This window comes from Zootoca vivipara, chromosome 6, assembly GCF_965207765.1.
Source record: "Zootoca vivipara chromosome 6, rZooViv2.hap1.1, whole genome shotgun sequence".
Taxonomy (NCBI): domain Eukaryota; kingdom Metazoa; phylum Chordata; class Lepidosauria; order Squamata; family Lacertidae; genus Zootoca; species Zootoca vivipara.
The window spans coordinates 9,363,088-9,389,035 of NC_142589.1; the positions used below are offsets into that span (position 1 = coordinate 9,363,088).

The following is a 25,948-nucleotide window of genomic DNA, read 5'->3' on the forward strand; positions in this document are numbered from 1 at the left end:
GACGTTTTATTATCTTTTTATATGTGCTGGGAGCCGCCCAGATGGATGGGGTATAAATGTTGTTATTGTTAAGAAACATCACTGCCTTTGACTGTGGAGGGAAAGCATAGGCTTCAAGAGCCCTCAAGAGCCAGTGTGGTGTAGTGGTTAAGAGCGGTAGACTTGTAATCTGGGGAACCGCGTCTCCGCTCCTCCACATGGAGCTGCTGGGTGACCTTAAGCTAGTCACACTTCTTTGAAGCCTCTCAGCCCCACTCACCTCACAGAGTGTTTGTTGTGGGGGAGGAAGGGAAAGGAGAACGTTAGTGGCTTTGAGACTCCTTCAGGTAGTGATAAAGCGGGATATCAAATCCAAACTCTTCTCCTTCTCCTTCTCCTTCTTCAACCCCAAATCAGTTTTCCCTGCCCAGGTGCCCTATTCCCCCGCTTGGTAACAAAACACAACGTCTCCTAGCACCCTGAGTAATACGCAAAGAAAAGAACACATGAATAGCTAAATTATAGTATTCCTCGTAGCCAGGAGTCCTGCCCTTTCTGTCTCTCAGCGTGTGACCTCCCTGATGATCCAACACCCTTGCACACCCAGGTCCCTACCAAAGGACCCAGATTTTGAAGTCTTTTGGGGAGAGATTGGAACCTCCTCCCTCTGTCCCTTCCCCAACTATATATTTCTCTCCATATATTTCAGATCCCAGCTGCACTCGAAGGCAAGGAGACAGCACCAACACACCAAAGAGGGAAAGGGAACAAGGAAGGTGGAGCAGAGGTCCCAGGGTTCCTTTTCGCCTTCTGAAGCAAGTCATGCTGGTTTCCCCGTGAAAACAGGACAATCCGGGCTCTCTGCAGAAGTGCTAATTTTGACCGCCTTTTCTCCCCGCTGAGACAATGACAGCCAGGCAGAGAGTCGTGCGGGTGTCCACCGAGCAGCCGAACTACGTCGTCTGCGTGCTGGGGACAGAAATCTCGATAGACATCCATGGGTAAGTGATGGCGTTTCTGTGGGCAAGTGATGGCATTTCTGTGGGCAAATGATGGCATTTTGCATGGGCTGGCGGTTGAGCGTTTTGTGAGAATAGGCAGCCCTGGGTGGTTAAAAGGCGTTGTGAGCTTGGTGTTGGGTTCGATCTTAGCTGTGTCTGGCAATAAGCAAGGTCAGTGATTTCTGGTCTCTGTCCTGCAGCTTTGTTGTGAGTGGGACGGAGGTGATGCATGTGGGCCACTGAGGGAAAAGTGTGCCGTAAATTCTTATTTAAAAAAAAATGTCTTGGCACCAGCTTTCAATGGCACGAACCCACAAGACTCGTGGTTTAAAATACTGTAGTGTCAAATAGATTTTAATCAATGCTTCCTTGAAGGGTCACCCCTGACAATAGACCTCTCCGATAGAACACCTGCTTTGCATGCAGAAGGTCCCGAGTTCAATCTCTGGCATCTCCAGGTAGGGTTGGGGAGGTCTCCCTGGGGAGCTGAGGCCAGACAGTGTAGACATTACAGAGCAAGATGGATCTATGGTCTGACTTGCTAGAAGGCAACCTCCTGCTAGCTATTTAGAAAGTCAGAATTTATAGCTCACCAGGGGTTGACGTCCAGAAATCCCTGACCAGTGGCTATGCTGGCTGGGATTCCATACCGCCCAACATTTGTCCAATGAAAATAGGGACAATTCAACACCACCAACAACAATGGCATTTCTGAATACTGTAATGATGCTGGGCTCGATGGGCCACTGGCTTGTTATTTATTCACCTATTTCATAAAACGTATACACAGCTTGATGTTAAAAAGCTAATAACCCTCAAAGCACTTTACAAAAGATAAAACAGTAAAATCAGGAAAAATTTGCAGCCACACTTCAAAATATACAAAAAGTTAAAATACTAGAACAGATTAAAATCCGCACCAACTTCCTAAGAGTCTAGATATGCTTGTTTAATCAATAATGTTTTATGCTGGTGCTGAAAGGAATATAATGAAGGCATCTGATTGCTATCAAGAGGCAGGGAGTTCCAAAGTTCCAAACAGAGTTTTTACAAATGTGGAACATGTGTTATGTGGCACCTGTAGTGGTGGCAATTCCACTGATTAAAGTGGCTGAGTGGGCCTGTGACAGGCAAGAGAATATTGTAGGTCAACTGGTTATTTTATGTCATGTTAAGAAACCTTAGGAACATGAGTCCTTCTCTCTTCTGAGGAAGGAGAGGTGTGAAGGAGAACAGATCGAGCTTAGCCATGAACCCTTGAAGGTGGAGGGAGGGGAGGGTTGTCAGACAACGTTAGGCAAGCAAAGACTTGAAGGCTAGGTGTGCAAGTAGCCCACGCCCCTGAGACCAAGGCGCTATTTCTGTACACTGTGACACCGGCAGCGTGCAGCCTCCAGCATGAGTAATCCCTCAAGAACTGCGTTCTGGGAGAAGCAGGAGGAGGGTGTAAGGGACCTGAACACAGCTTTATTATTTTAGATTGGTTTCATGTAAGTGCATGCCTGGAGGAGGGTGGTTCTGTGCCCTCTCTCCTCATGTGCTTGGCATGCTGTCATGGAAGGCAGAAACGTGGGTTTGGGTGTTCGGTCACAGAATCGCAGAGTTGGAAGGGACCCCAACCCCCTGCAAGGCATGAATTGCAAGGCATGAATCTCCTCTTCTCCAGGCGTCTTCAACTGTTCCTCGTAAGGTTTGGTTTCCAGACCCTTCATAATCTTGGTTGCCCTCCTCTGCACACATTGCAGCTTTCCAATATCCTTCTTAAATTGTGGTGCCCAGAACTGGACACAGCATTGTAGGTGTGGTCTGACCAAGGCAGAATAGGGTAGTACTATTACTTCCCTTAATCTGGACACTAAACTTGTATTGATGCAGCTGAGAGTAACATTCGCCTTTTTTTTTTTTTTTTGCCGCTCCATCACACTGTTGACACATGTTCAGCTTGTGGTCTACTAAGACCCGTGGATCCTTTTCCTGTGTCCTGCTGCCAAGCCAGGTGTCCCCTCATCTTATATTTCCACAGCTGGTTCCTACCTAAGTGTAGAACCTCACTCCTGTTTACTCCCTGTCCAGTGCACTCCCAGCGTTGCTTTGGATCAGAAGGTCGGCGGTTCGAATCCCCACGACGGGGTGAGCTCCCGTTGCTCGGTCCCAGCTCCTGCCCACCTAGCATAGCTGCCAAGTTTTCCCTTTTCTCACGAGGAAGCCTATTCAGCATAATGGAATTTCCCTTTAAAAAAGGGATAACTTGGCAGCTATGCCACCTAGCAGTTTGAAAGCACATCAAAGTCCAAGTAGATAAATAGGTACTGCTACAGCAGGAAGGTAAATGGTGTTTCTGTCCACTGCTCTGGTTCACCAGAAGCGGCTTTGTCATGCTGGTCACATGACCTGGAAGCTATACGCAGGCTCCCTCGGCCAATAATGCGAGATGAGCGCGCAACCCCAGAGTCGGTCACGACTGGACCTAACGGTTAGGGGTCCCTTTACCCAATGCTTAGGCACTATCCATAGCTTGGGACCAGCTTCCTTGTGGGATTAAAAAGGTAAAGGGACCCCTGACCATTAGGTCCAGTCGTGACCGACTCTGGAGTTGCGCGCTCATCTCGCATTATTGGCCGAGGGAGCCGGCGTATAGCTTCCAGGTCATGTGGCCAGCATGACAAAGCCGCTTCTGGCAAACCAGAGCAGCACATGGAAACGCCGTTTACCTTCCCGCTGTAGCGGTTCCTATTTATCTACTTGCATTTTGACGTGCTTTCGAACTGCTAGGTTGGCAGGAGCAGGGACCAAGCAACGGGAGCTCACCCCGTCACAGGGATTCGAACCGCCGACCTTCTGATCAGCAAGCCCTAGGCTCAGTGATTTAACCACAGCACCCTACCCTATAAATACCAACTCAGCCATGTCAATCAGCAGAACTGCCACTGCTACAGATACCATATAAGACTCATTCTGCAGTTGCAAGGAATCCTTTTTTCGTGTGTCAGCACCTATGCTCTGGAACTCCCTGCCTCTTGACATCAGGCCTTCACTGTTCTCTTTTCGGCACCTGCTTAAAACATTTCCCTTTAGGCAAACCTACCCAGACATGTACAACAGTGGGTTGTTGTTGTTTTTAAATTCCTTGCTTTTAACTATTTGCATCCATAATTTTAGCATCTGTTATAAAAGGTTTGGCGGTTTGGCGGCAATCAAGTGGTACAGCAATCTTCTTAACGGGCTCTGTCCCTCTCCCTTCGCCTCCCCTCCAAAACTGATTCCACTGCACCAAACTCCGAGGTAGCAGAGATCCAGGTTTGCAGAGATTTGCAGCTCTGCAGATTCCGCCGCATCAGCTCTGATTGGGCGGAATTCTGCTCAGAACCACCAAATCCACTAGCTGTACCCAACATGCAGCGTCAACATGGCTGTGCGCTGACTAGGGGCTGATGGGAGTTGTAGTCCAACATGTCTGGAAGGCGCCAGGTTTCCAAAGGCAGCACCAGCAGAGAGACAGAAATTGGGGTGGCTGCGGGGAGAACTTCATTTTAAAATTAGTCTGAATATCACATTACTGTACTCCTTTTCATTCCATATCCTTGATAGCCACCCTGTCAACTGTTCCTGCCAATGTATAGATATACCTGTCAACTAAGGATAACATTTTGTCCATATGACAAAGCTGTATTTCTAGTCCAAGACTGCTTGTACCTCAGGCAACCTGTTAGCTTTTCAAGGTGTCACGGGGCTCTTTGTTCGCCTTGCGGCTGTCAAAGGGTGATATTTGAAAGTATCTTTCTCTAGGACCTCTTAAGTAGGTCGCATACTTACGTACTTGCTTTGATAGTTGTAGCTGAGGAAGAGTCTTTAGCCCCGGGGGGACATTTACCCTGTTTCTCATATTTTAAGGCATCCCCATAAAATAAGCCATAGCAGGATTTTTAAGCATTCAAGGAATATAAGCCATACCCCGAAAATAAGACATAGTGATAGGAGCAGCAGCAATGCCGGCCGCGGCAGGAGGAGGAAAAAAATAAGACATCCCTTGAAAATAAGCCATAGTGTGTTTTTTTGAGGAAAAAATAAATATAAGACGTGTCTTATAATATGAGAAACACGGTATTTGTTTGTTTGTTTTAATTTCATGAAATTTTCGTGCCACTAGATTGTTAAAAACAACAACAAAGAAACGAAACAAACAAAACTCAAAGGGGTTCACAAAAAGATAAAACAAAGAAATCATCAAGAAAAATGGTTTAAAACGTACAGAAAGTTCACACCAACTTTGTAAGCGACTGGGTAGGCTTGTTCAAACGACAATGTTTTTAGCAGGTGCTGAAAAGAATACAGTAAAGTTGCCCCGATTGGTATCAATAGGCAGGGAGTTCCAAAGTTTGGGTGATCCTGCACTAAATGATCAAGCTTTTACAAATGCGAAGCATCCCCCCCCTCCCAAACATTTCTCAAATGAAAACAGGGACATCCTATCCTACGTCGCGAAGCTTCTCCCTTGCAACATATAAACCACATAAGCGGAATGGGCTACTGGGAGAATAGGATGCTGGGCTACTTGGGCCCTTTATGGTCTGATCCAGCAGTTATTTTATTATATGGAGGAGGAGGTCCAGAGTCAACCGACCACTTGCTGAGGTGTGGGGAGAATTGCTCTCGCACTCAGGACCTGCTCAGGGGCTTCCTGTAATGGGCTCCGGACTTTAACTGCTATGTGATCAGCCAGCCCAAACTCCCAGAATGACCTTTATAGGTGTGTGCAGATTAAGAAATCGAAGGCGGTTGTTCCACCTGCATGGAAAACACTATTAAAATGATTGTTCTTACCTATTTAGGGCCCATAAAGGAGGGTTTCATCCCCCCCCCTCCACCCTCCACCTTGCATTCCGTCCTTCCTTTCTGTGACCAAAGACGACTAGCTCCGGGAGTCATGCTTAATGGGTGTGCTTCTGCGGATCGTAAATCCAACAGAGCCCAACTACAAGGAAAGGAGCGATTAGACAGGTTTACGGCCAGATTTACTGCCTCCCTCGGCTTCCCTTTTAAATTCCACGTGTTGACAGGTTTATATCTTTCTTTACAAGCTGCTGCAAGGCATAGACGGAGCTGGGTGAAGGAAGCACAGAGAGAAAGGTGGCAATGCATATGTGGAGTGTGTGTGTGTGTGTGTGTGTGTGTGTGTGTGTGTGGCTGTCGCCAAGCAGCTCTCATTGAAGCTGTACCGTTGCATCACAATCCTGGCTTTGGAATGCAGTCAGAATGAAAGGGAAGTTCTTGGGTAGGGGATCCCAAAGTGGCCAGCAGGATTCCCAGGGGCCAAGAGATAAGGGGGAATCACGGGTGTGACTGAGGGGTCAACGTCTATCACTCTAAAAAGCCCCCATCACTGGACCAAGTTCAACAGTTTTGTTGAGTTCATTAAACTAAATAGTTTTAGCTGGCTTTGGAATAAATATGCCAACAGTGGTTACTGTTTTGGATTGGATTGTGTTATTTTCTTCCTTAGTAGGTCGTGCAAAGCGCTATTCTGGATTATTCTTTATTTTAGAGTAGCGGGCCCTAGGCATGAGTTGGTGAAACCCAAGGGAGTGCCCCCCCACCAATTAGGGAACCACACCCCTTACTGAGCCTGCTTTGCACTAAAGTGTTTTGGGTTTGTTGCCTTGCTGGAATAGAGAACCAGTGGACCTAGTGGTTAGAGCAGTGCTGGATTTAGGGAAGTGCTATGGGCGGTTCCCCCACACAGGGCGCCGAGCCGAAGGAACACGAAATATGCGCAGAACAGAAGGCAAGAGGGTGGGCATGAAAATAAGAAATATTTAGGGAGGTGGGCCAAATTTTGTCCTCGCTCAGGGTCACCATATTACCGAAGTCCGCCCTTGGTTAGAATGTCAGATTAAGACCTAGGAGACCGGGGTTCAAACCCCCACTTTGCCAGGGACCTCACTGGTTGTGACTTTGGGGATGAGGTCACTGCCTTCCCTCGGCCTAACCTACCTCACAAGGTTGTTGTGGGGATTAAATGAGGAGGGGGAGAACCACGGGTGCCCCCTGGTGTTCCTTGAAGGAAAAATATGTCATTCAAATGTAATCGGAATAGTGATTGTAGAATCATAAACCCGCAGAGTTGGAAGGTATCCCCAAGGGTCATCTAGTCCAACCCCCTGCAATGCAGGAATCCTAGCTAAAGCATCCCTGACTGATGGCCACCCAACCATTGTTTAAAAACCTCCAAGGAAGGAGAGTCCACAACTTCCGGAGGAAAACCGTTCCATTGTCAAACAGCTCTTACTGTCAGAAAGTTGTTCCGATTATCAGTGATGATAATGCAATGATAAAACTGAACACCCCCCACCCCAACGGTTTGCTCTGGCCCTAGATCTATACCCAAAGGTGCCACGTCATTTGATGTCCGTGGAACTTCCGGGCTTCGAGTCTACGTCATCTACAACCCCAGTGTTGCCACAGCATCTGAAGGTACAAGGTGGCTTCTTGACTCGGACATGGAAGTGGTCGTGGCTCTAAGCGGACCCAGCAGCGCCGTCAATGACAACAAGGTGAGCGGGGAGCAGCTGGGCTCCTCTGAGCGCCTGGCAACCATTCCTGGGAGCCAGACTTTGACCACATTGCGGTGAGCAGCGCAGAGTGTCGCAACAAGGGAGGTGTGCTGGATCCAGATGGATATCAAACCCAGGCAGGCTGATTGTTGTATGGTGTTTTGAAGTACTTTTGTAAAAGAAAAGAAAACCCGTTCCACATTTGTAAGAATTCGGTATTTTTAGTATTTTAGCTTTTTGGGTATGTTTTAAACCAGGGGTCAGCAAAATTTTTCACCAGGGGGCCGGTCCACTGTCCCTCAGACTTGTGGGGGGCCGGACTCTATTTTGGAGGGGGGGGGAAATGAACAAATTCCTTTGCCCCACAAATAACCCAGAGATGAATCCTATATAATAAAGTGCAAGTGTCTCTGCGTCCAGTCCCTGTGTCCGTGGGATTGCGCTACTGCGCATGTGCCCCACGGACAGCCGTTGGGACTTGGAGCGCAGAGACAGAGCGCGTTGGCCGGCGCGTAAGGGAGCTCAGCCTCTCGGCGTTCGGAGCAGCTCTCGCGAGAGAATCCAGAGGACGTGTGAGATAGCCCCGTGCTCGCGAGCTCTGTCTCCACGCAGGCGCACTTGCGAGACCGTTTACTTCTCGCGTGGACTTACTTCTAAGTGGCAGCGGCCGTTACAAGTGGCGGCGGGCGAGCAATGTCAGTTCTGTGCATGTCCCCGAGGTTGCTAGAGCAACAGGTCTGTTCTAGCACCCGTTAATTTAACGGGCTTCATGACTAGTTTTAAATAAAAGTACACATTCTACTCATGTAAAAACACCAGGCAGTCCCCACAAATCACCCAGAGATGCATTTTAAATAAAAGGACACATTCTACTTATGTAAAAACACACTGATTCCCAGACCGTCCACAGGCCAGATTGAGAAGGCAATTGGGCCGGATCCAGCCCCCGGGCCTTAGTTTGCCTACCCATGTTTTAAACTATCATTGTAAATTATTCTGGGTAATTTTATTGTTTAAGCTTTTTGTAAACCGCTTGGTGTGCCCCCCCCCCTACAATCAAGTTGTGTATAAATTTTATGAAATACCTAACTAACTAAATAGAACCTACCTTCTAGAGTTGTTGTAAGAGGTGTTGAAAACACCTTTTACCAGGCACCCTTATACCAGGCATCCCCAAACTGCGGCCCTCCAGATGTTTTGGCCTACAATTCCCATGATCCAAAGCTAACAGGACCAGTGGTCAGGGATGATGGGAATTGTAGTCCAAAACATCTGGAGGGCCGAAGTTTGGGGATGCCTGCTTATACCAACAGCTATGCTCATCTTCTGAAAGCCTGTCCTTTGAATACAAGCCTGGAGGGAACCATGAGACTTAGGGGAATAAAAAGATGAGGGGGGCCCTTACTTTCCAGAGTATCTATTATGAGCCAATCAAGATTGAGAGAGTGGTATGGGTGGAAAGTCAGTGATTTAGAGGAGAACGTCACATGGGGAGTGGAGAATTAACAGAGGTCCACATTAAACGGTGGTCTGGAAGAGGCCATGTTGCTGCCATATGGGACTTAACATTCTGTGTGCCATTTAAACCTCGCAAGAAAAAACAAAAACATTAGGTGTCAATGGCATTGTTGGGAATGGCTGCTTGTGGTTTTCCCTTTGGGGCACCTGCTTCGACCACTGTGGGAAGAGGATGCTGAACTAGATCAGAGCTATTGGTCTGATCAAAACTGCAGGTCTTTTCCTATGTTCTTATGACTGGGTCCTGTGTCTTTTTGCAGGTTCGGGTATCCTATTACGGGCCAACGGGGGACATCCTCATTGCCAATGCTTGGTTGTACATCACTTGTATGGGTAAGTAACAACCAGTCCTTCCACATTCTCACTTGTATTTGGTATTCAAATCCTTATTCCTTACAGCTCTAGGCTGTTGGTGTAACACACACACACACACACACACAGAGAGAGAGAGAGAGAGAGAGAGAGAGAGAGAGAGAGAGAGAGAGAGAGAGAGACTGAGATTAGAATTTTTGGATTCCAAGAATAGATCCAAGTCTGGGGCAAGTGCTTTTGGCAAGAAAACCCCAGCAGAGATTTAAAATCACAAAATACAGTATGCAGCAAAGTACAGCATGGAAATATAGGCTGTTAGACCTATACAGACTCCAGTAGGTTCCAAATTTCTCCTTGCCCCCAGCATAGAAAAAGTTCACACATTTGGTAAGTTAAAAATAGTTTAATTACAAACCCTCCAAAGGTCAGATTCATGTGCTTTTCCATATAGCATTCAGAAAAGGTTACACAGGCAAGTTACAGTGGTTCCTAAATTATTGGTATAGCGGCTCATGAGAGCCATACGGTTGAGCTGGAGCAACTAGCTCAAACCTCTTTACATGTTGAACTTCTTAGGTAGACTGGGGGTGAGCAATAGGCTTCATTACCTATTTCCTCCCAAGGCAAGGGGAACTGACCTAGCTAAGCCTGGCATGGCAGCTTACTCTATGGCAGGGTCCCCAAACTAAGGCCCGGGGGCCGGATGCGGCCCAATCGCCTTCTAAATCCGGCCTGCGGACGGTCCGGGAATCAGCATGTTTTTACATGAGTAGAATGTGTCCTTTTATTTAAAATGCATCTCTGGGTTATTTGTGGGGCCTGCCTGGTGTTTTTACATGAGTAGTAGAATGTGTCCTTTTATTTAAAATGCATCTCTGGGTTATTTGTGGGGCATAGGAATTTGTTCATTTTTTTTCCAAAATATAGTCCGGCCCCCCACAAGGTCTGAGGGACAGTGGAGCGGCCCCCTGCTGAAAAAGTTTGCTGACCCCTGCTCTATGGTATTAACCCCCTGGGCTGCTTGGGGAGGAAGGATGGGGTATAAATTCAATAAAGTAAAAATATTCATGCACAGTATCAAATATTTAGCCTGAAGTACTAACATGATTATTCCCCCCCCCCCCCCGCGCACCAATATATTGCCAGCTATCTCTCTGGACGCTGATACTAGCCGAACTGGTAAGGTGGATGGCAAAGCAAACAACAAGGTAAGAATGGCAGGCTTTCCTATGTTTCTGTCAGTCCAGCCTCCTGTTCTCACAGTGGCTGAACAGCCCCAATGGGAAACCCCCAAGCAGGACCTGAGCACAACAGCAGCCCTCCCCTCCTGTGGCTTCTAGCTACAGATGCTCAGAAGCATTGCTAGTAATTCTGGCTAGTATCCATCGATAGCTCTCTTCTCCATGAATTTGCCCAATCCTCTTTTAAAGCCATCCAAGTTGGTGGCCATCACTGTCTCCTGTGGGAGGGAGTTCCGCCGTTGAACTATGTGCTGCATAAAGAATTACGACAACAGATATGCTAATAGATCCATGTCTGCCAAAATACGGTCCCCACCACACCTTTTCTGCCCTCCAATTTACCTTGGCCAGGTGTGAGGCTCAGCACTCCACGCTGTCTCTGATACTAGGTAGTACAAACTCATCTTTATGATTATTAGTAGCCGTCAATAGCCTTGTCCTAGAATTGCAGAATTGTAGAGTTGGAAGGGATGACCTAAGGGGCATTGAGGTCAGGAATCACAGGAATCACAGCTAAAGCATCCCTGACAGGTGGCCATTCAACCTCTGATTAAAAACTTCCAACAAAGGAGAGTCCACCACCTTCCGAGGGAGCCCGTCCCACTGTTGAACAGCTCTCACCGTTAGGAGGTTCTTCCTAAGGTTTAGCTGAGGAGCAGAAAACAAGCTTGCTCCATCTTTCACAGCCCTCCAAATATTTGAAGATGGCTATCCCATCACTTCTCATTCTTCTTCATGAATTTGTCCAAACCAGTTTTGGAGCCACCCAAGTTGGCGGTCAACACTTCATAGAATCATAGAATCATAGAGTTGGAAGAGACCACAAGGGCCATCCAGTCCAACCCCCTGCCAAGCAGGAAACACCATCAAAGCATTCTTGACATATGGCTGTCAAGCCTCTGCTTAAAGACCTCCAAAGAAGGAGACTCCACCACACTCCTTGGTAGCAAATTCCACTGCCGAACAGCTCTTACTGTCAGGAAGTTCTTCCTAATGTTTAGGTGGAATCTTCTTTCTTGTAGTTTGAATCCATTGCTCCGTGTCCGCTTCTCTGGAGCAGCAGAAAACAACCTTTCTCCCTCCTCTATATGACATCCTTTTATATATTTGAACATGGCTATCATATCACCATCTTGTGGTAATCAGTTCCACAACGTGTACTGTGTAAAAAAAAGGGAATTTCTTTCACCTGTCCTGAACATTCCAACATTAAGCTTTGTCAGATGACTCCTTTAGGGTCTACTGTACTATGGTGAGAAGACAAGAAAATTCCTGTCTACTCTCTCCACACCGTGTATGCACAATGCTCATGGCAAATGATGGTCCTATTCCCCTCTGGATTTGTCTGATAAGGACGCAACTTTCTTGCTATACGCATGGGGCAGTATCTGGAACGGGGTAAAAAAAAGTGAGTTAGACCACTGGTTCATCTAGTGTTGTCTACACTGAATGGGAGCTGCTCTCTAGGGTTTCAGGCAAGAGTGTGTTTCCCAGCTGTACCTAGAAATGCCATTGGGGATTGAACCTGGGACCTTTTGCATGCTAAACAGGTGCTCTGCTCTGCCACTAAGCAGTTGGCCAGAGGGTCCCTGCTTAGTTTCTTATACAGAAGGTGTCACCTGAAAACTGAATTAAGGTTCCAAGCAATGAAATCTACCTACCAGGCATAAGGAAGGTGATGCCACTTTTCAAGCTTTTGGAATCTTCCTCCCCACCAAATCAACTGCAAGAGACCAAGAGATTTTCACATGACAAAGTGGTCTTGCAAATGTCCTACCTAACCTGGGATTTACTTGCACAATTGCAGCTTTCCTCAGGGGGTAGGAAAATGAATGGAGAACGGGAAGGAAACAGTCAGAAGGAGATTTTTTGCAGGATCTTGCGTGACATTCTGCAAGATATTTGCATGCAGACCCCCAGAACGTAAACCCCTGCATAAGTTTTGTGCCTCCTCTTTTGCATCTGAATGGGGCCTGAAAAAGCCTTTATTGTAACAGGGTGGGATGGGAGGACTGTGTTGACTAACAATCCAGACTTAGCCACAGAGCCAAGTGAACATGTGTACAGTATATCTAAACCAGCAGATCCAAAACTTGTTGGCCTCCAAATGGGGGGCAGGATCTGGTTGCATGGATCCACCTTGGAAAGGGGTCTGTCTGCTGGAAGCAGAATGAATGAGAGTAATGGGAGGCTCGGTCCACCCCACCCCACCCCACCCCCCAAGGCACACAAGAGAGACCCTCTTATATATCATTTGAGAGGAAGCGAAATTCATTGTTGCTATTTTCCCTGCAGACAAAATGGTCTTGGGGTCCCCAAGGAGAAGGAGCGGTTTTGCTGGTCAACTGCGACAGGGACGGCCCAAGCTTTGGAGACATGGACAATGCCTATCCATACGTCCGATCCCACGCAGGTACTTGCTGCGGCCAAGCAGCCAGTGTGGTGTAGTAGTTAGAGTGTTGGACTAGGACCTGGGAGAGTCCAGGGTTCAATTCCCCCCACTTGGCCATGAAGATCACTAGGTGTGACCTTGGGCTAGTCACTGCCTCTCAGTCTGACCTGCTTCACAGGGTTGTTGTGGGGATTAAATGGGGAGAGGGAGAACCATGTATGCTCCTAGGAGCTCCTTGGAGAAAAAGGTGGGATGTGAATGCAATAAATAAATGCCCCTTGAACCTTGGCCTTGCAGCTTGATGGCAAAAAGCCAGTGAAACCCGCATCCCTGCCCGCAAAGGCCTACAGCTTATTGTGATGGGCAAGAATGGTTCTAATAATAATAACAATAAGAACAGTAATTATTATTACCCACCCTTCATCCTAGGGTCCCAGGGTGGGTTATTACAATGGTTTAAAATACAATTTTTTTTCAAAATGCCCAAAATGCCCAGTCTCAGCAACTCTTGTCTGTTTGGCATTAATTCAGATTCTATAGCCAAATCCCGGAATTAAAAATAAGGAAAGAGTACAAACCAGTCCTCTGTATCTCTGCGGTGCTCATGGGCATAGTCAGGCTTTCTGTTGTGGGGGGGCAGGCTTTTTGTTAGTTTGCTATATATTTTTATTGATTTTTAATTATTGGGGGGCAGCTGCCCCTCCCTGCCCCCCCTTGGCTACGCCCATGGCTGTGCTCTCCATTTTCCCCTCCTATGGTGACCAGGATATGGGGAGGGGAAGGACCAGCACCGTCGGCTCCCAATACCCCCAAATTTCATAGCATCAAATGAAGCTTCATCTCTGCATCTCTGAAGTCAAGTTTCATATGTGCACCCCTGCAACAAAGCTTCGTGCGTGTACCTCTGCTGCAGAGACCTTTGAGGCCATTTCCCAGAGTCAACAGTTCTCAGACATCAACCGCTAGTTTGCATGAACCTTTGGAGTGGGTTGGTATGTAACTGTAATCAGTCAGAACACCCCGTCTAGGGAGGCTGGAAGGAGCACCTTGATGATGACCTATTCTGACACCTAAATCCTTGTCCCTCCTGTTTTTCCAAGACCTGCAAGACTTGTCGCTTCTGATCCTGAACACCCATGGCCCTGCTGGCGTCTTTGACACCCACAAGCTGGTCCTTCACATCTCCCTGTTTGATGCAGCCAAAGTGAGAGTTTTCCACGCTAGAGGTGAGTCCCCAGTTTTTTGCTCTAATATCTGCCCTCTGGTCTGGCAGAATCAACAGGAGGATCCTCCAGACCTGTTCATTGAGCATCCGTCCCGATTTGCTTATGCAATGCTCATGCAGAGGTCGGACAATGCGCAGCCTTTATGGTGCATTTGTTCTGCTTTGTTTGCAGAAAACTCATGCGGATGTTAGACTGCATCCAGTCTTTATTGTACATTAATTCTGATTTGTCTGTGTTAGGGAATTTTATGGGGGGGGCACCCAAACGAGGCTTCATTTGGGAATCAAGATTGGCACAAATGCCCTCAAGGGGACCCCGTCTGATCCTACAACACCACTCTAGTGTCGCACCAACACGAACCCCTCGATCGAACCCCTCAAGATCAAGCCCTGTGTAATAAAGGCTCCCTTTCCTACCCTTTCTCTGTTGCCTGAGACTCTATGTAACCATATTTCTTTATGCATGAATACTGTGTATCTGTATTTCTAAATGAAACCCCCTTTTGCGACTCTGGCCAAGGGCTCTCAGGGATGCAGGGAACAGCCATAATCCTTTAAGCGAGAGGTCACGTAGCCAGGGTGGTGCTCCTCTGCATATCCATAATCCATTCAGGTACCATCTCCTGCCATTCCCGACCCTCCGAAGCCAGAGGCAATACACACACCTGGACCCATTGTTTCCCCCCCCCCCCGCCAGGTACTCAAGGATCCCCTCCCAGATACTTACTGGTACTTGCTTATCAATGTCCTGGGACATCGTGCATTGTTACCTTATGTTAATCCTGTTTACCTCCTGTTTACCTGTATGCTAATGCCCCTTGCACCTTCCCCTTTTCTGACGTTTTACCCTGTCACAAGTGATGTATGTATGATGCTTTCGATGTGCATTATGGGGTGGTGGTGGGAACTTTTAAAAGTTCTTGCAGCCCTGTTCATGGTGTTCAGTCTGGCACTGAACCTGCTGCGCAGTAATAAACCTTGCTGTTTGCTCCGGATCGTGGCTGGACTCCTTCCTTTTATACTCCGCAACGACCACAGGCCCTTGCCTGATGAGCTGGGTGGCTGAGCATTCTCGCACCCAGAATTTTGCCCTAACAGTCTGCAAGGAAGTTATACAACAGCAAACTTCCATCCTGCAATTGTTCCAGTTTGCTTGCAGGATATTATTTACACGACTTTCCCTGTAAATATTATAAATAAACACAACATATAATAACAGGTGTCATGTGGCTTATTTTCACTGCAGGCGATGTGTCATTCTCCAACTACGAGCATGTGTTGGGGGTGGACAAGCTCTCCTACACCGTGGGTCACACCGATGGGAAAGGGCAGCACACTTTCTACGTTGAGGGCTTGGCCTTCCCAGATGCCGACTTCAAAGGCCTAGTTTCTTTGCACGCGACACTGCTGGAGCACTCAAGTCAGGTACAATCCTGATGAGGATGGCGGGGGACACGGGAGGTCATAATTTCCAGCTGCACCCATGCTTCCAATAAGCATCTGGTTGGCCACTGTGAGAACAGGATGCTGGACGTGGGCCCAATGACCTGACCCTGCAGCCAGACTCTTCTGATGTTCTCTCTCTCTCCCCTCCCCCACCCCAACTTTTAATTTCCACAGAATTCGCCAGCCACACCCGTTTTCACAGACACTGTGGTTTTCCGAGTGGCTCCCTGGATAATGACCCCCAACACATTGAAGCCATTGGAGATATTTGTCTGCAGGTTTAAAAAACCACAATATTTTTGTGGGTGGCGACGGGGGGGGGAGTGTTGTGGTAGAGCAGTGGGTAAAGGTGTCATTTAGGATGCTGAAACCAAGCTGATGAGTATCACTTCCTAGGTTTCCAACCTTTAAATGGATTTTGGAGGTTTTCGAGCAGGGGTTGGATGCCCACCTGCCTGGAATTCTTCAGCTGTGGTACCTGAATTGTGGGGGGTTGGACCAGATGACCCTTGGGGTCCCTTCCAACTCTATACATCTACGATTCTATATCTCAGAGTTTCCTTAGGGTTGTAACTAGTGCTAGGCCTACTCAGGGAAGAGCTACTGAATTGACTGAACATAGCAAACATAGGCTCATTCATTTCCTGCTCTGACTAGGACGTAGCTGAAGGCAACCCTTTGCTACCCAGCTAAACATCTCGATGCTAAAGGAAACAAGTCCTGGGAAACGTGGGGGGGAAGGGGAGTGTTAAGCTAATTTGTGTTATGCAGTTGAGCCACAATGGCTTCCAGAGTAAGGGAGTCAAGGGCTACTAGCCAGAATCCGGCTATGCTCTACCTCCACAGTCGAAGGCAGTAATGCTTCTGAATGCCAGTTGCTGGGAATCACAAATGGGAAGAGATGCTGTTGTGCTCATATCCTGCCTACAGGATTCCCATTTGGGGCATCTTGTTGCCTGCTGCGAGAACAGGAGGCTGGGCTAGATGGGACACTGGCCGGATCCAGCAGGCTCTTCTCATGCTCTTAACGGTCCTCCGGGGCGGTCTCTACCTGGGGGGTGCAAGGGGTGCCAGGCGCCTGCCGCTGAAGCTACCTAAGCTCTTAACTGTGATCGGCGGTCAGTCGCGGCCGGTCACTGGGTCATTTCCATACTCTTTTTGTGGAAGAGCTGCAGAATCAATGTATCCAGTGGCGCCCCCTAGTGGCATCTTTCATTTTCGTATGATTGCAAAAATGGAAGATGGGGCTATCGCTTCCCCTTTTTATTTTTTCATGTTAGCGCCGGTTTTCGCTGTTCAACCTCCTTAAAAGCTGAACAACTTAGACTTGTGCGCCTAAAAAAAGCTCAACAACTTTGACCTGGCACTGGGCAGATATGCTAAAGATGGCCCTGCAGTCCTCGTCTACATAGTTTCCCTTCCCTTTGCATCTTTTTTCTCCTTTCCAGCATTGAAAGAGGCACCAACCCCAACCAGACATTCCTGGAGGCTGTGAAAGCCCTGGCACAGAAAGCTGGCTGTAAGCTGACCATCTGCCCGGAGATTGAAAATCGGGGTGATCGCTGGATCCAGGTACCCTCCTTGAAGTTGTACATCCCTGAGGCCAGGTGAGGCACCTGCTTCACCAGGACGTCTCTGCCTTCTCCATCACTGCTTTCCCCAGGTCTCCCAATACACACTCCAGCAGTTAGGGAAGGGTGAATATTTGTTTGCTCACCTTAAGGCACAATTGCTAATTTGCTGTTTATTGGACCTGCTCATAGGATTTTGCAATTCTTGTATATATTATTGTTTTCCTTTTATTATTTTCATTGGCTTTGTTTGCTGATCTGAAGAACGGGCTGCAAACGCTTTAAGTAACTAGTATCCATTTGGGGGGAAAGAGGGAAGAGTGTTTTTGCAAACAGATTTTTAAACTGGTCATTCCCAAAGGGATACGGTACCTTACCAGTGGGGATCCTGATCCATTTCCCTCCCCTCTATCTAACAGGATGAGATGGAGTTTGGTTATGTGGAGGCCCCTCACAAGTCCTTCCCCGTCGTCTTTGACTCCCCCAGGAACCGAGGCCTCAAGAAATTCCCTTTCAAAAGCATTTTGGTAAGTCAGGCTTCTTCAGCCCTCAGCACATCACTTCTGTTATTGAAAGCAGATCTTTTCATCAACAGCATTAGAAAAGAAATCTAAATATCATGGATGTGTTCGCACGGAATGCTAAACTGAGGTTTGTTCAACAAACCACGCTTTGTCTCACTGATGAACAAAAAGCCATGATAACTGTAATTTCTATGAATGCATTGCAAATATCATTATATTTATCCATACACAATCTGCGACTAAAAGCAATCATTTCATATGTTGTAAGAGTTGTCATAGCTTCTTGATTCTCTGTTTTTCTTGCCTCCTCCCTCTGTTGCTTGAAGAGATTACGGGCTGGGGTAACCAAACAAACCATGGTTCAGTGAGGCCTCAGACAAAATGCCAAGCCACTTTGAAAATGAGCCATGGTTCCTAAAGCCAAAAGGAAACAATGGCATGACATTTTGGTTTGCCACCAGAAAACAAACCACAGTTGGTCTGCTGGCTGGGTTCATACAAAGCACACTTTGGCTAACCAAACCATGGTTTAGTGTTCCGTACAAACCAAGCCCACATCTTCCTTGAAAGAGCCTAGGGTGGTTATGTTTGTCTCTCCATCTACCCTACTTGTCCCCTAACAATAGCCCTGTGTGGTAGAGGTTAGACTAGAGAGTGATTTAGGCCTGAGGTCACTTGAGGAAGTTTCATGGATGAGAGTGGATTTGAACCCAACTCCGTCTACCACACTGGGTTAACATAAGAACATATGAAGAGCCTGCCATTTGATGCAGCATCCTGTTCTCACAGTGGCCAACCAGATGCCTGTGAGAAACCTACAAGCAGGATTTGGGCACAAGAGCAACTGTCCCTTCCTGTGGTTTCCAGCAATTGGTATTCAGAAGCATTGCTGCCTCCAACTGTGGAGGCAGAGAATAGCCACTGTGACTCATAGTCATGGCTAACCTTATCTTCTCCCACGACTTTGTCCAATTCTCTTTTAAAATCAACCAAGTTGATGGCCATCACTGCCTCCTGCAGGAGGGAGTTCCATAGTTTAACCATGAATAGAAGGACTTCCTTTGATGTGTCCTGAACGTTCAGCTCCACTGGATGTTCAAGTGTTACGAGAGCAGGAAAAACAGCAATGAATTTCTCTGGGTCTACTCTGAGCAGAATTTTGTTGGCTGCAACGGACTTTATCTGTACATTGCCCCTCTCAAAGCCAAATAATGAAAGCACATCTTTCTAGGTTAGGTAAGATTTCTCACCTTCCTCTCTAGAAACAGATAGCATTTTCCAGACACAGATTAGAAGTTAAAGGCACATCTTGTTCAACACCTTGCCTTCTGTATAACTTGCCTATGCTCCTATTTCTCCTTGTTGTGTTTCATTGGAGGGCCCTGATTTTGGATACGTGACCCGAGAACCCCGGTACGGACGTGTATCCAGCCTGGATTCATTCGGGAACCTGGACATCAGCCCTGCCGTGACGGTCAAGGGGAAGGAGTACCCACTGGGAAGGATCCTCATCGGCAGCAGTTTCCCAGGGTAAACCACCATGTTCAAAATAAAAATAATTACAATTATAATTCCCCCCACCCTTGGTTGTAGAGGTGGGGGAAGACTGCATTGCAGGGGAAAGGTTTCAAGACTTGCACACAGTGCCATTCAATTGTTAACTGAAAATAATTTGGGGTGGGGAAGGAGTCATATCTCAGTGGTAGAGAATCTGCTTGGGATGCAGACGGTCCCAGACTCAATCTTCAGCAGCATCTCCAGGTGGGTCTGGGGAAAAGACTTCCTGCCTCAACTTATGGAGAGCGACTGCCAGTCAGGGAGCCTTCGGCCCTCCAGATACTGTATTGATTTATTCCTTGTATTTATATCCCAGCTTTTTCTCCCAGGGACTCAAGATGCCATACATGGTTCTCCCATTCCTCCTTTAATCCCCACACCAACCCCGTGAAGTAGGTTGGGCTGAGAGGCAGGGACTGGCCCAAGGTCACACCCAATAAGCTTCATGGCACAGTGGGGATTTGAACCCTGGACTCTCCCAGGTCCAGGCCCAACACTCTAACCACTATGCCATTCTGGCTAAACCACAACTGCTGTCATCCCTGATCATTAGCCATGCTGCCTGAGGCTGATGGGAACTGGAGTCCAACGATATCTGGACCCCGCCTCCCATGATCTAAGGCACCAAGGACACTCCAGAGAGAGCAATGATGACATAAATCCAAATCTTTTCATCAGGGGATGAATCAGAAAGTCATTGCCTTGTTGCTGGGTACCATTCAGATTTTTTCTCTGGGGGACCCTGGTCTAGCAATTGTTTTGGAGGAGGCAAGTACTAGGAATGGGTTGTCATGCGGCTAACAAAAGCTCTCCTGTGCTGTTCTGTGCTTGGTTAATAAGGAAGCCTTAATGTAAGAGGAGGGACCCAGGTGGTGCTGTGGGCTAAACCACTGAGCCTAGGGCTTGCTGATCAGAAGGTCGGCGGTTTGAATCCCTGTGACGGGGTGAGCTCCCGTTGCTTGGTCCCAGCTCCTGCCAACCTAGCAGTTCGAAAGCACGTCAAAATGCAAGTAGATAAATAGGAACCGCTACAGCGGGAAGGTAAATGGCGTTTCCATGTGCTGCTCTGGTTTGCCAGAAGTGGCTTTGTCATGCTGGCCACATGACCCAGAAGCTGTACGCCGGCTCCCTCGGCCAATAATGCGAGATGAGCGCGCAACCCCAGAGTCGGTCACGACTGGACCTAATGGTCAGGGGTCCCTTTACCTTTACCTTTAATGTAAGAGGAGGAGGATTCCAGAGTACGAGGCCACCTAGAGACCCAAGCACCTCCCAACTCAGACAGAGGCAGCTGGGAAGATGTTTGCTGGGAAGGCAATGCTGGTTTCTGGTTCTCAATGAGTTCCTCACCACCCAGATACTGCAAAGATGCACCTGGCTACTCATGAGAGCATAGGAAGCTGCCTCTTACTGAGCCATGTCCCTGACTGGCAGCAGCTCGCCAGGGTTTCAGGCAGGGATGCTTTTTCAAACACAATGAATTTTTGTAATTTATTTCACTATCAGATGCATTTAAATGCATGCATTGCTGTAGTATATGCATTTCTGTACACATTGTTTGACCAGAGAACAGTGTTGCAAAATTAGAAGAAGTGTGAATTTCAGAAGGTGGCTGTGTTTTGGTTTGGAAAGCTCAAACCATGTGAGAATCAAATGCAAACTGAATATATTTTCTCCCCCATCTCTAGTTCTAATCCCACCTATTATCTCTCTCTCTCTTTCTTTCTTTCTCTCCTTCCCTCCATCCCTCCCTTTCTTTAAAAAACAAACAAACCCTGCCTCATCTCTTAGGTCTGGCAACAGGAAAATGGTCAAAATTGTCCGGGATTTCCTCTATGCTCAAAGAGTCCAGCCCCCTATTGAGCTCTATTCTGACTGGCTCACTGTAGGGCATGTAGATGAGTTCCTGACCTTTGTTCCGGCTTCCAACAGGAAGGTACTGATCTTCAGGGAAGTGCTTTGACCCGCTTCCTTATCCTTTTCCATATTTGATGCTTTTTACCTGATTAGCGCTGCACTGGAAAAGTCACTCTGCCGGCTTCTCTCACGGAGCCCTATCCCTGTCCCCAGTCTCTGTGGGAGGGCTGCAGCCTCCCAAAAAACGCTTTACAAGGAGATTAGACAATTTCTGGGAGGGCAAAGCCATCAGTGGTTCCTAGTCACAGTGTTTTACCTCTGCTGTTGGAGTCGGTATGCCTCTGAAAATCACAGGAATCACAGGTGAGGAGAGTTGCTGTCTCACTCATGTCCTGCTTGAGGGCATCCCATAATGAGCACCTAAATGGAGGACCCAAATTCTGCCCGGCAGTTTACCTTTGTCATTTCTCTCCCTGCAGGGTTTCCGGTTGCTCTTAGCCAGTCCCGCTGCTTGCCTGAAGCTGTTCAGAGAGAAGCAAAAAGAAGGTTTCGGAAATGCTGCCCTGTTTGAAGGTGAGGACAGAATCAAAGAATGGCAAAGTTGGAAGGGACCCTGAGGATCATCTAGCCCAACCCCCTGCAATGTCAGAATATGCAGCTGCCCCATACAGGATTTGAACCTGCCACATTGCTGTTGTCAGCACCATGTCGTTACTGCTCCCTTCCTGATGGGGCTCACGAAAGCCAACACATTTTGAAATTTGTGAAAACCATTTCCCTTGCAGGTCTCGGGAGAGTGGGGCGCATTACTCTGGATGAGCTCCTGGCGGACAGACTTTTGCACCGTGACAGCAAGTATGTGCAGGTAAACCGTTTATCAGAGTGCAGGTGGATCTGGTTCGTATCCATACCACCCTGGATAACAACCTCCTCTTCTCACAATCTCTGACCAGAAGCCCCAAAGGAAAACCCACAAGCAGGGTTGTCTGCTTTTGAATGCCATCTTCGTTATTGTATGCATTTTTACGCACACTTTACCTCAGTACAGTATACGCATTTTTATTTTTATTTTGCACACATGGCTGGAGAAGTGCATTGCAAAATATGGAGAAGTGCAAATTTGGAAAGGGGGCTGCATTTCGGTTCCTGTCTTGTTTCGGAAAGTGCAAATAAAGCAGATTCTTCTTCAAAGAATAATCTTTGCCACCGGCAAACCACAAGCAAGCCGCGGAGTGAGGTTTTTTTACCGGGTGGCTTGGGAGGCGCCGTTGCCCTGCCGCCCGGTAAAAAGCCTGGCTCTGCAGCTTGCTCACTCACCTGCTCAGCGCGCACGGGCGGAGGCTAGGAGTGGGCCAGGGAGGGGCGCCACGAGTGTCACCCCCCCTCCAGGGTGGCACCCGGGGCAGCCCACCCCTTGCTACACCCCTGGCCAGATCTATCTTGCAGCGTGGTTGTGGGGATAAAATGGAGAGGAGGGGAAGCATGTGTGGTATATTGATCTCCTTGGAGCAAACGTGGGATAGAAATAATAATAATAATAATAATAATAATAATAATAATAATAATAATAATGCAAAATAAATCCACCAGTAATACATTATTATTGTGCCAATAACATGTTGCAAAATATACAATCTGGAGGGGCCTGTGATTTGTTATTTACCGGTAATCTCTCAGGAATTTGTGGTTGTTTTTTAAATTACAAAAAACCTGTTACTCGCTATCCTGAGCTTAAAAATGCACAGCGGTTTTGCTGCCTTCAGGTGCAAACCTTTCAACATGAAACATAGGAGAGTTTTACAGCCCAAGGGGAATATTTTGCTGCTGCTGCTTCTTTCTTCCAGAGTTGCATCGACTGGAACCGGAGCATTTTGAAGCGGGAGCTGGGCCTGAGCGAGCGAGATATCGTGGACATCCCTCAGCTGTTCACCCTGGAAGACTCTACGGCGACCGCCTTGTTTCCAGACATGGTGAGGGGCTTTCCTTCCTCCATCGTTCTTTGGCGATTATGCAGGGGCATCGAGTGCAACTGAAACCTCTTCTCTGGGAATCGAGCTTCCAGAGCAGTAACCCCCCAGAGAGCTGCTGCCAGTCCGTGTAGGCAGCACTGAGGTAGATGGGGAAGGGCCATAGCTCAGTGGTGGAGCAGCTGCCTTGCAGGTTCAATTCCCAACGGCATCTCCAGGTACAGCTGGGAGAGGCTGCCTGCACAAAATCCTGGAGAACCACTGCCGGTCAGTGTAGACAATACTTAGCCAAATGGTCTGACTCGGTGAAAGACAGCTCCCTGTGTTCCTTTTAAAAATCAGTCCTCTGCCCAGACCCATGAGGACTAGAAACTTATTTTACTTTTAGGCGAAGGTATAACTCAGTGGTGGAGCACCTGCCTTGCCTGCAGAAGGCCCCAGGTTCCATCCCAATGGCATCTCTGGCGAAGACTGGGAGAGACCCTCTGCCCGAAACCTTGGAGAGGCACTGCTGCCAGTCAGTGCAGTGAACTTTAGGCAGGATGGATGGTTAGACTCGGTAGAAGGCAGCTTTCTACATGCTGAACTTTAGCAGGGATGGCAGAAAAACCAACCCAGACTGTTGCTTTTGGTTGTTTTTCCTCTGCCTAGGTGAACATGCTTGTCTTGGGGAAGCACTTGGGCATCCCAAAGCCATTCGGCCCCATCATCCATGGGCAGTGCTGCCTGGAAGAGAAAGTCCGCTCCTTGCTGGAACCGCTGGGGCTGAACTGTACCTTCATCGATGACTTTTTCTCCTACCACATCTTGTCTGGCGAGGTCCACTGCGGCACCAACGTCCTCCGGGAACCCTTCTCCTTCCACTGGTGGAACACAACACCCTGAAATTGGTGGGGGGAGCCTCCGGGCCCCCTCCCCGCACACTTATTTTGTTCAGTACTTCTGGGCAGCTAAGATGCCTGAAGGTTTTCAAAGAACACCATCTTCTCCAGCATGTTGGGCTTGGAAAATGAGGATCAAAAAACCCACTTAAAACATGATGCACTAAACTTACCCAAACCACAAAATTATGGTTTTCAGTGCTTCAGTGAAAGATTGGCAGTGATGGGGTAGGATGGGGAGAATTCTTTGGCAGAACAAGTATTTTAAAGGTTGCATGCAAGTGAGACCTACTCAGAGGAGACCCACCGATGTTAGTCATGCATTGCAGGAGGTTGGATTGGGTGACGCTTAGGGTCACTTCCAGCTCTACAATTCCATGATTCTATGTTCATTAGCTCCAGTGAGTCCACTCCGAGTAGGGTTGGCACTGGGTGCACTCTTACTGCGGGGTAAGTCCTACTGGGTGCAGCAGGGATTACGTCTGAGTAAACATACACAGGACCACAACACGTCCTCTCCCCTTCCCATGAAGATTTTGCAGAGCGAGGGATGGCTGTTCTCTGCAAAGCCAATTGTCTTAAAATAAATGCATTTCCAAAGGATTCTAAAAAGTGTCGCTCAGCTCATTGCTAAACTGAAGTCACATCTGATCAGGAATCACGCCCTTTGCTCAAACATGACAGAAGTTTAGAACAGTGGTTCCCAACAGGTGGTCCGGGGACCCCCAGGGGTCCGCGAGCTATGCCAGAGGGGTCCGCAAGATGCTATTAGAATAAAAAATATATTAAATATATTTCGTATGATAACATATTTTTTGTTTTGGCCGCTTCCTGCATGAGCAGAGTCTAGCGCAAAACTACGGTAGAATTAGATAGAGGCAGTAGTTCTGCTGTATGCCGTTAGGTGGCGCTTTACAAACACTACTGTTTTGCAAAGAGGCAGTGCGCACATTCTACTAACACTCACCTCCCCAAGATGCTTTGCGCGCGTCGGCTTCATTTGTGCGCTACTGCGCAGGTACCCTGTCTTCTCCGTTCCCCCCCTCCTCCCTGGCGCGCGCTGCCTCTTTGCAAAACAGTAGTGTTTGTAAACAAAGCAAGCATTTTCTTCCATGTGTTTCATGAAAAACAAATATAGAAATCGGCTCAACATGCGGTCGGATTTCAGAGTGAAAGTTTCAAGTTTGGAACCTAATATTTCAGAAATAATGGACTCAAAGGACAGATTTAACTTATCTCATTAAGAACTGAAAATTAAAACTAACTGTATACTGATGGAGTACTCTGTTGTAACTGTAAAAAAACGTATAAATATAAAATATAAAAAGACTCTTAATTTGGCTCTCACTTTTTAATTTTAGGATTAGGAATTAATGGGGGTCCTTGTCACAATAGCGGCTCGATGAGGGGTCCTCGAGAAAATTTTGTTGGGAACCCCTGGTTTAGAAAAAGGAAGTCTTCAGTAGATTTTTAAAGAGAAGAAATATATGTCGTATCACCTCTGAGAATCACTTGTTACTCATCTAGTCCAAACCACTGCAACGCAGAAGTCACAGTTCAAGAATCTCTGACAGGTGGCGGCCATTCAGCCTCTGCAGAAAACAAGCTTGCTCCATCTTCTATGTGACAGCCCTTAAGATGGCTCTCTTCTTATCTCAGTCTCCTCTTTCCCAGGCTAAACATACCCAACTCTCTCAAACATTCCTCATAAGGCTTGGTTTCCAGACCCTTGATAATCTCAGTCACCCTCCTCTGCACACATTCCAACTTGTTAATATCCTTCTTAATTTGTGGCGCCCAGAACAGGACACAGAATTCCAGGTGTGGTCTGACCAAGGCAGAATAGAGCAGTAGTGTTATTTCCCTTGCTCTGGACACTAGACTTCTGTTGACGCAGCCTAGAATTGCATTAGCATTATTTGCTGC

The 25,948-nt window shown here is 47.6% G+C and overlaps 1 protein-coding gene across 1 annotated transcript; it reads left to right on the forward strand.

The window, feature by feature from the left end:
• Positions 1 to 547: 547 nt before the first annotated feature.
• Positions 548 to 24,634, forward strand: LOC118087008 (protein-arginine deiminase type-1-like). The gene is made up of 16 exons (XM_088671510.1): positions 548 to 980; positions 7,354 to 7,531; positions 9,310 to 9,382; positions 10,508 to 10,569; positions 12,898 to 13,015; positions 14,095 to 14,220; positions 15,466 to 15,644; positions 15,840 to 15,943; positions 17,114 to 17,237; positions 17,656 to 17,763; positions 19,139 to 19,290; positions 21,109 to 21,253; positions 21,654 to 21,747; positions 21,960 to 22,039; positions 23,019 to 23,144; positions 23,793 to 24,634. The coding sequence occupies exons 1-16, from the start codon at positions 886 to 888 to the stop codon at positions 24,024 to 24,026; spliced, it is 1,998 nt and encodes a 665-aa protein (XP_088527636.1). The 5' UTR covers positions 548 to 885; the 3' UTR covers positions 24,027 to 24,634.
• Positions 24,635 to 25,948: the final 1,314 nt, after the last annotated feature.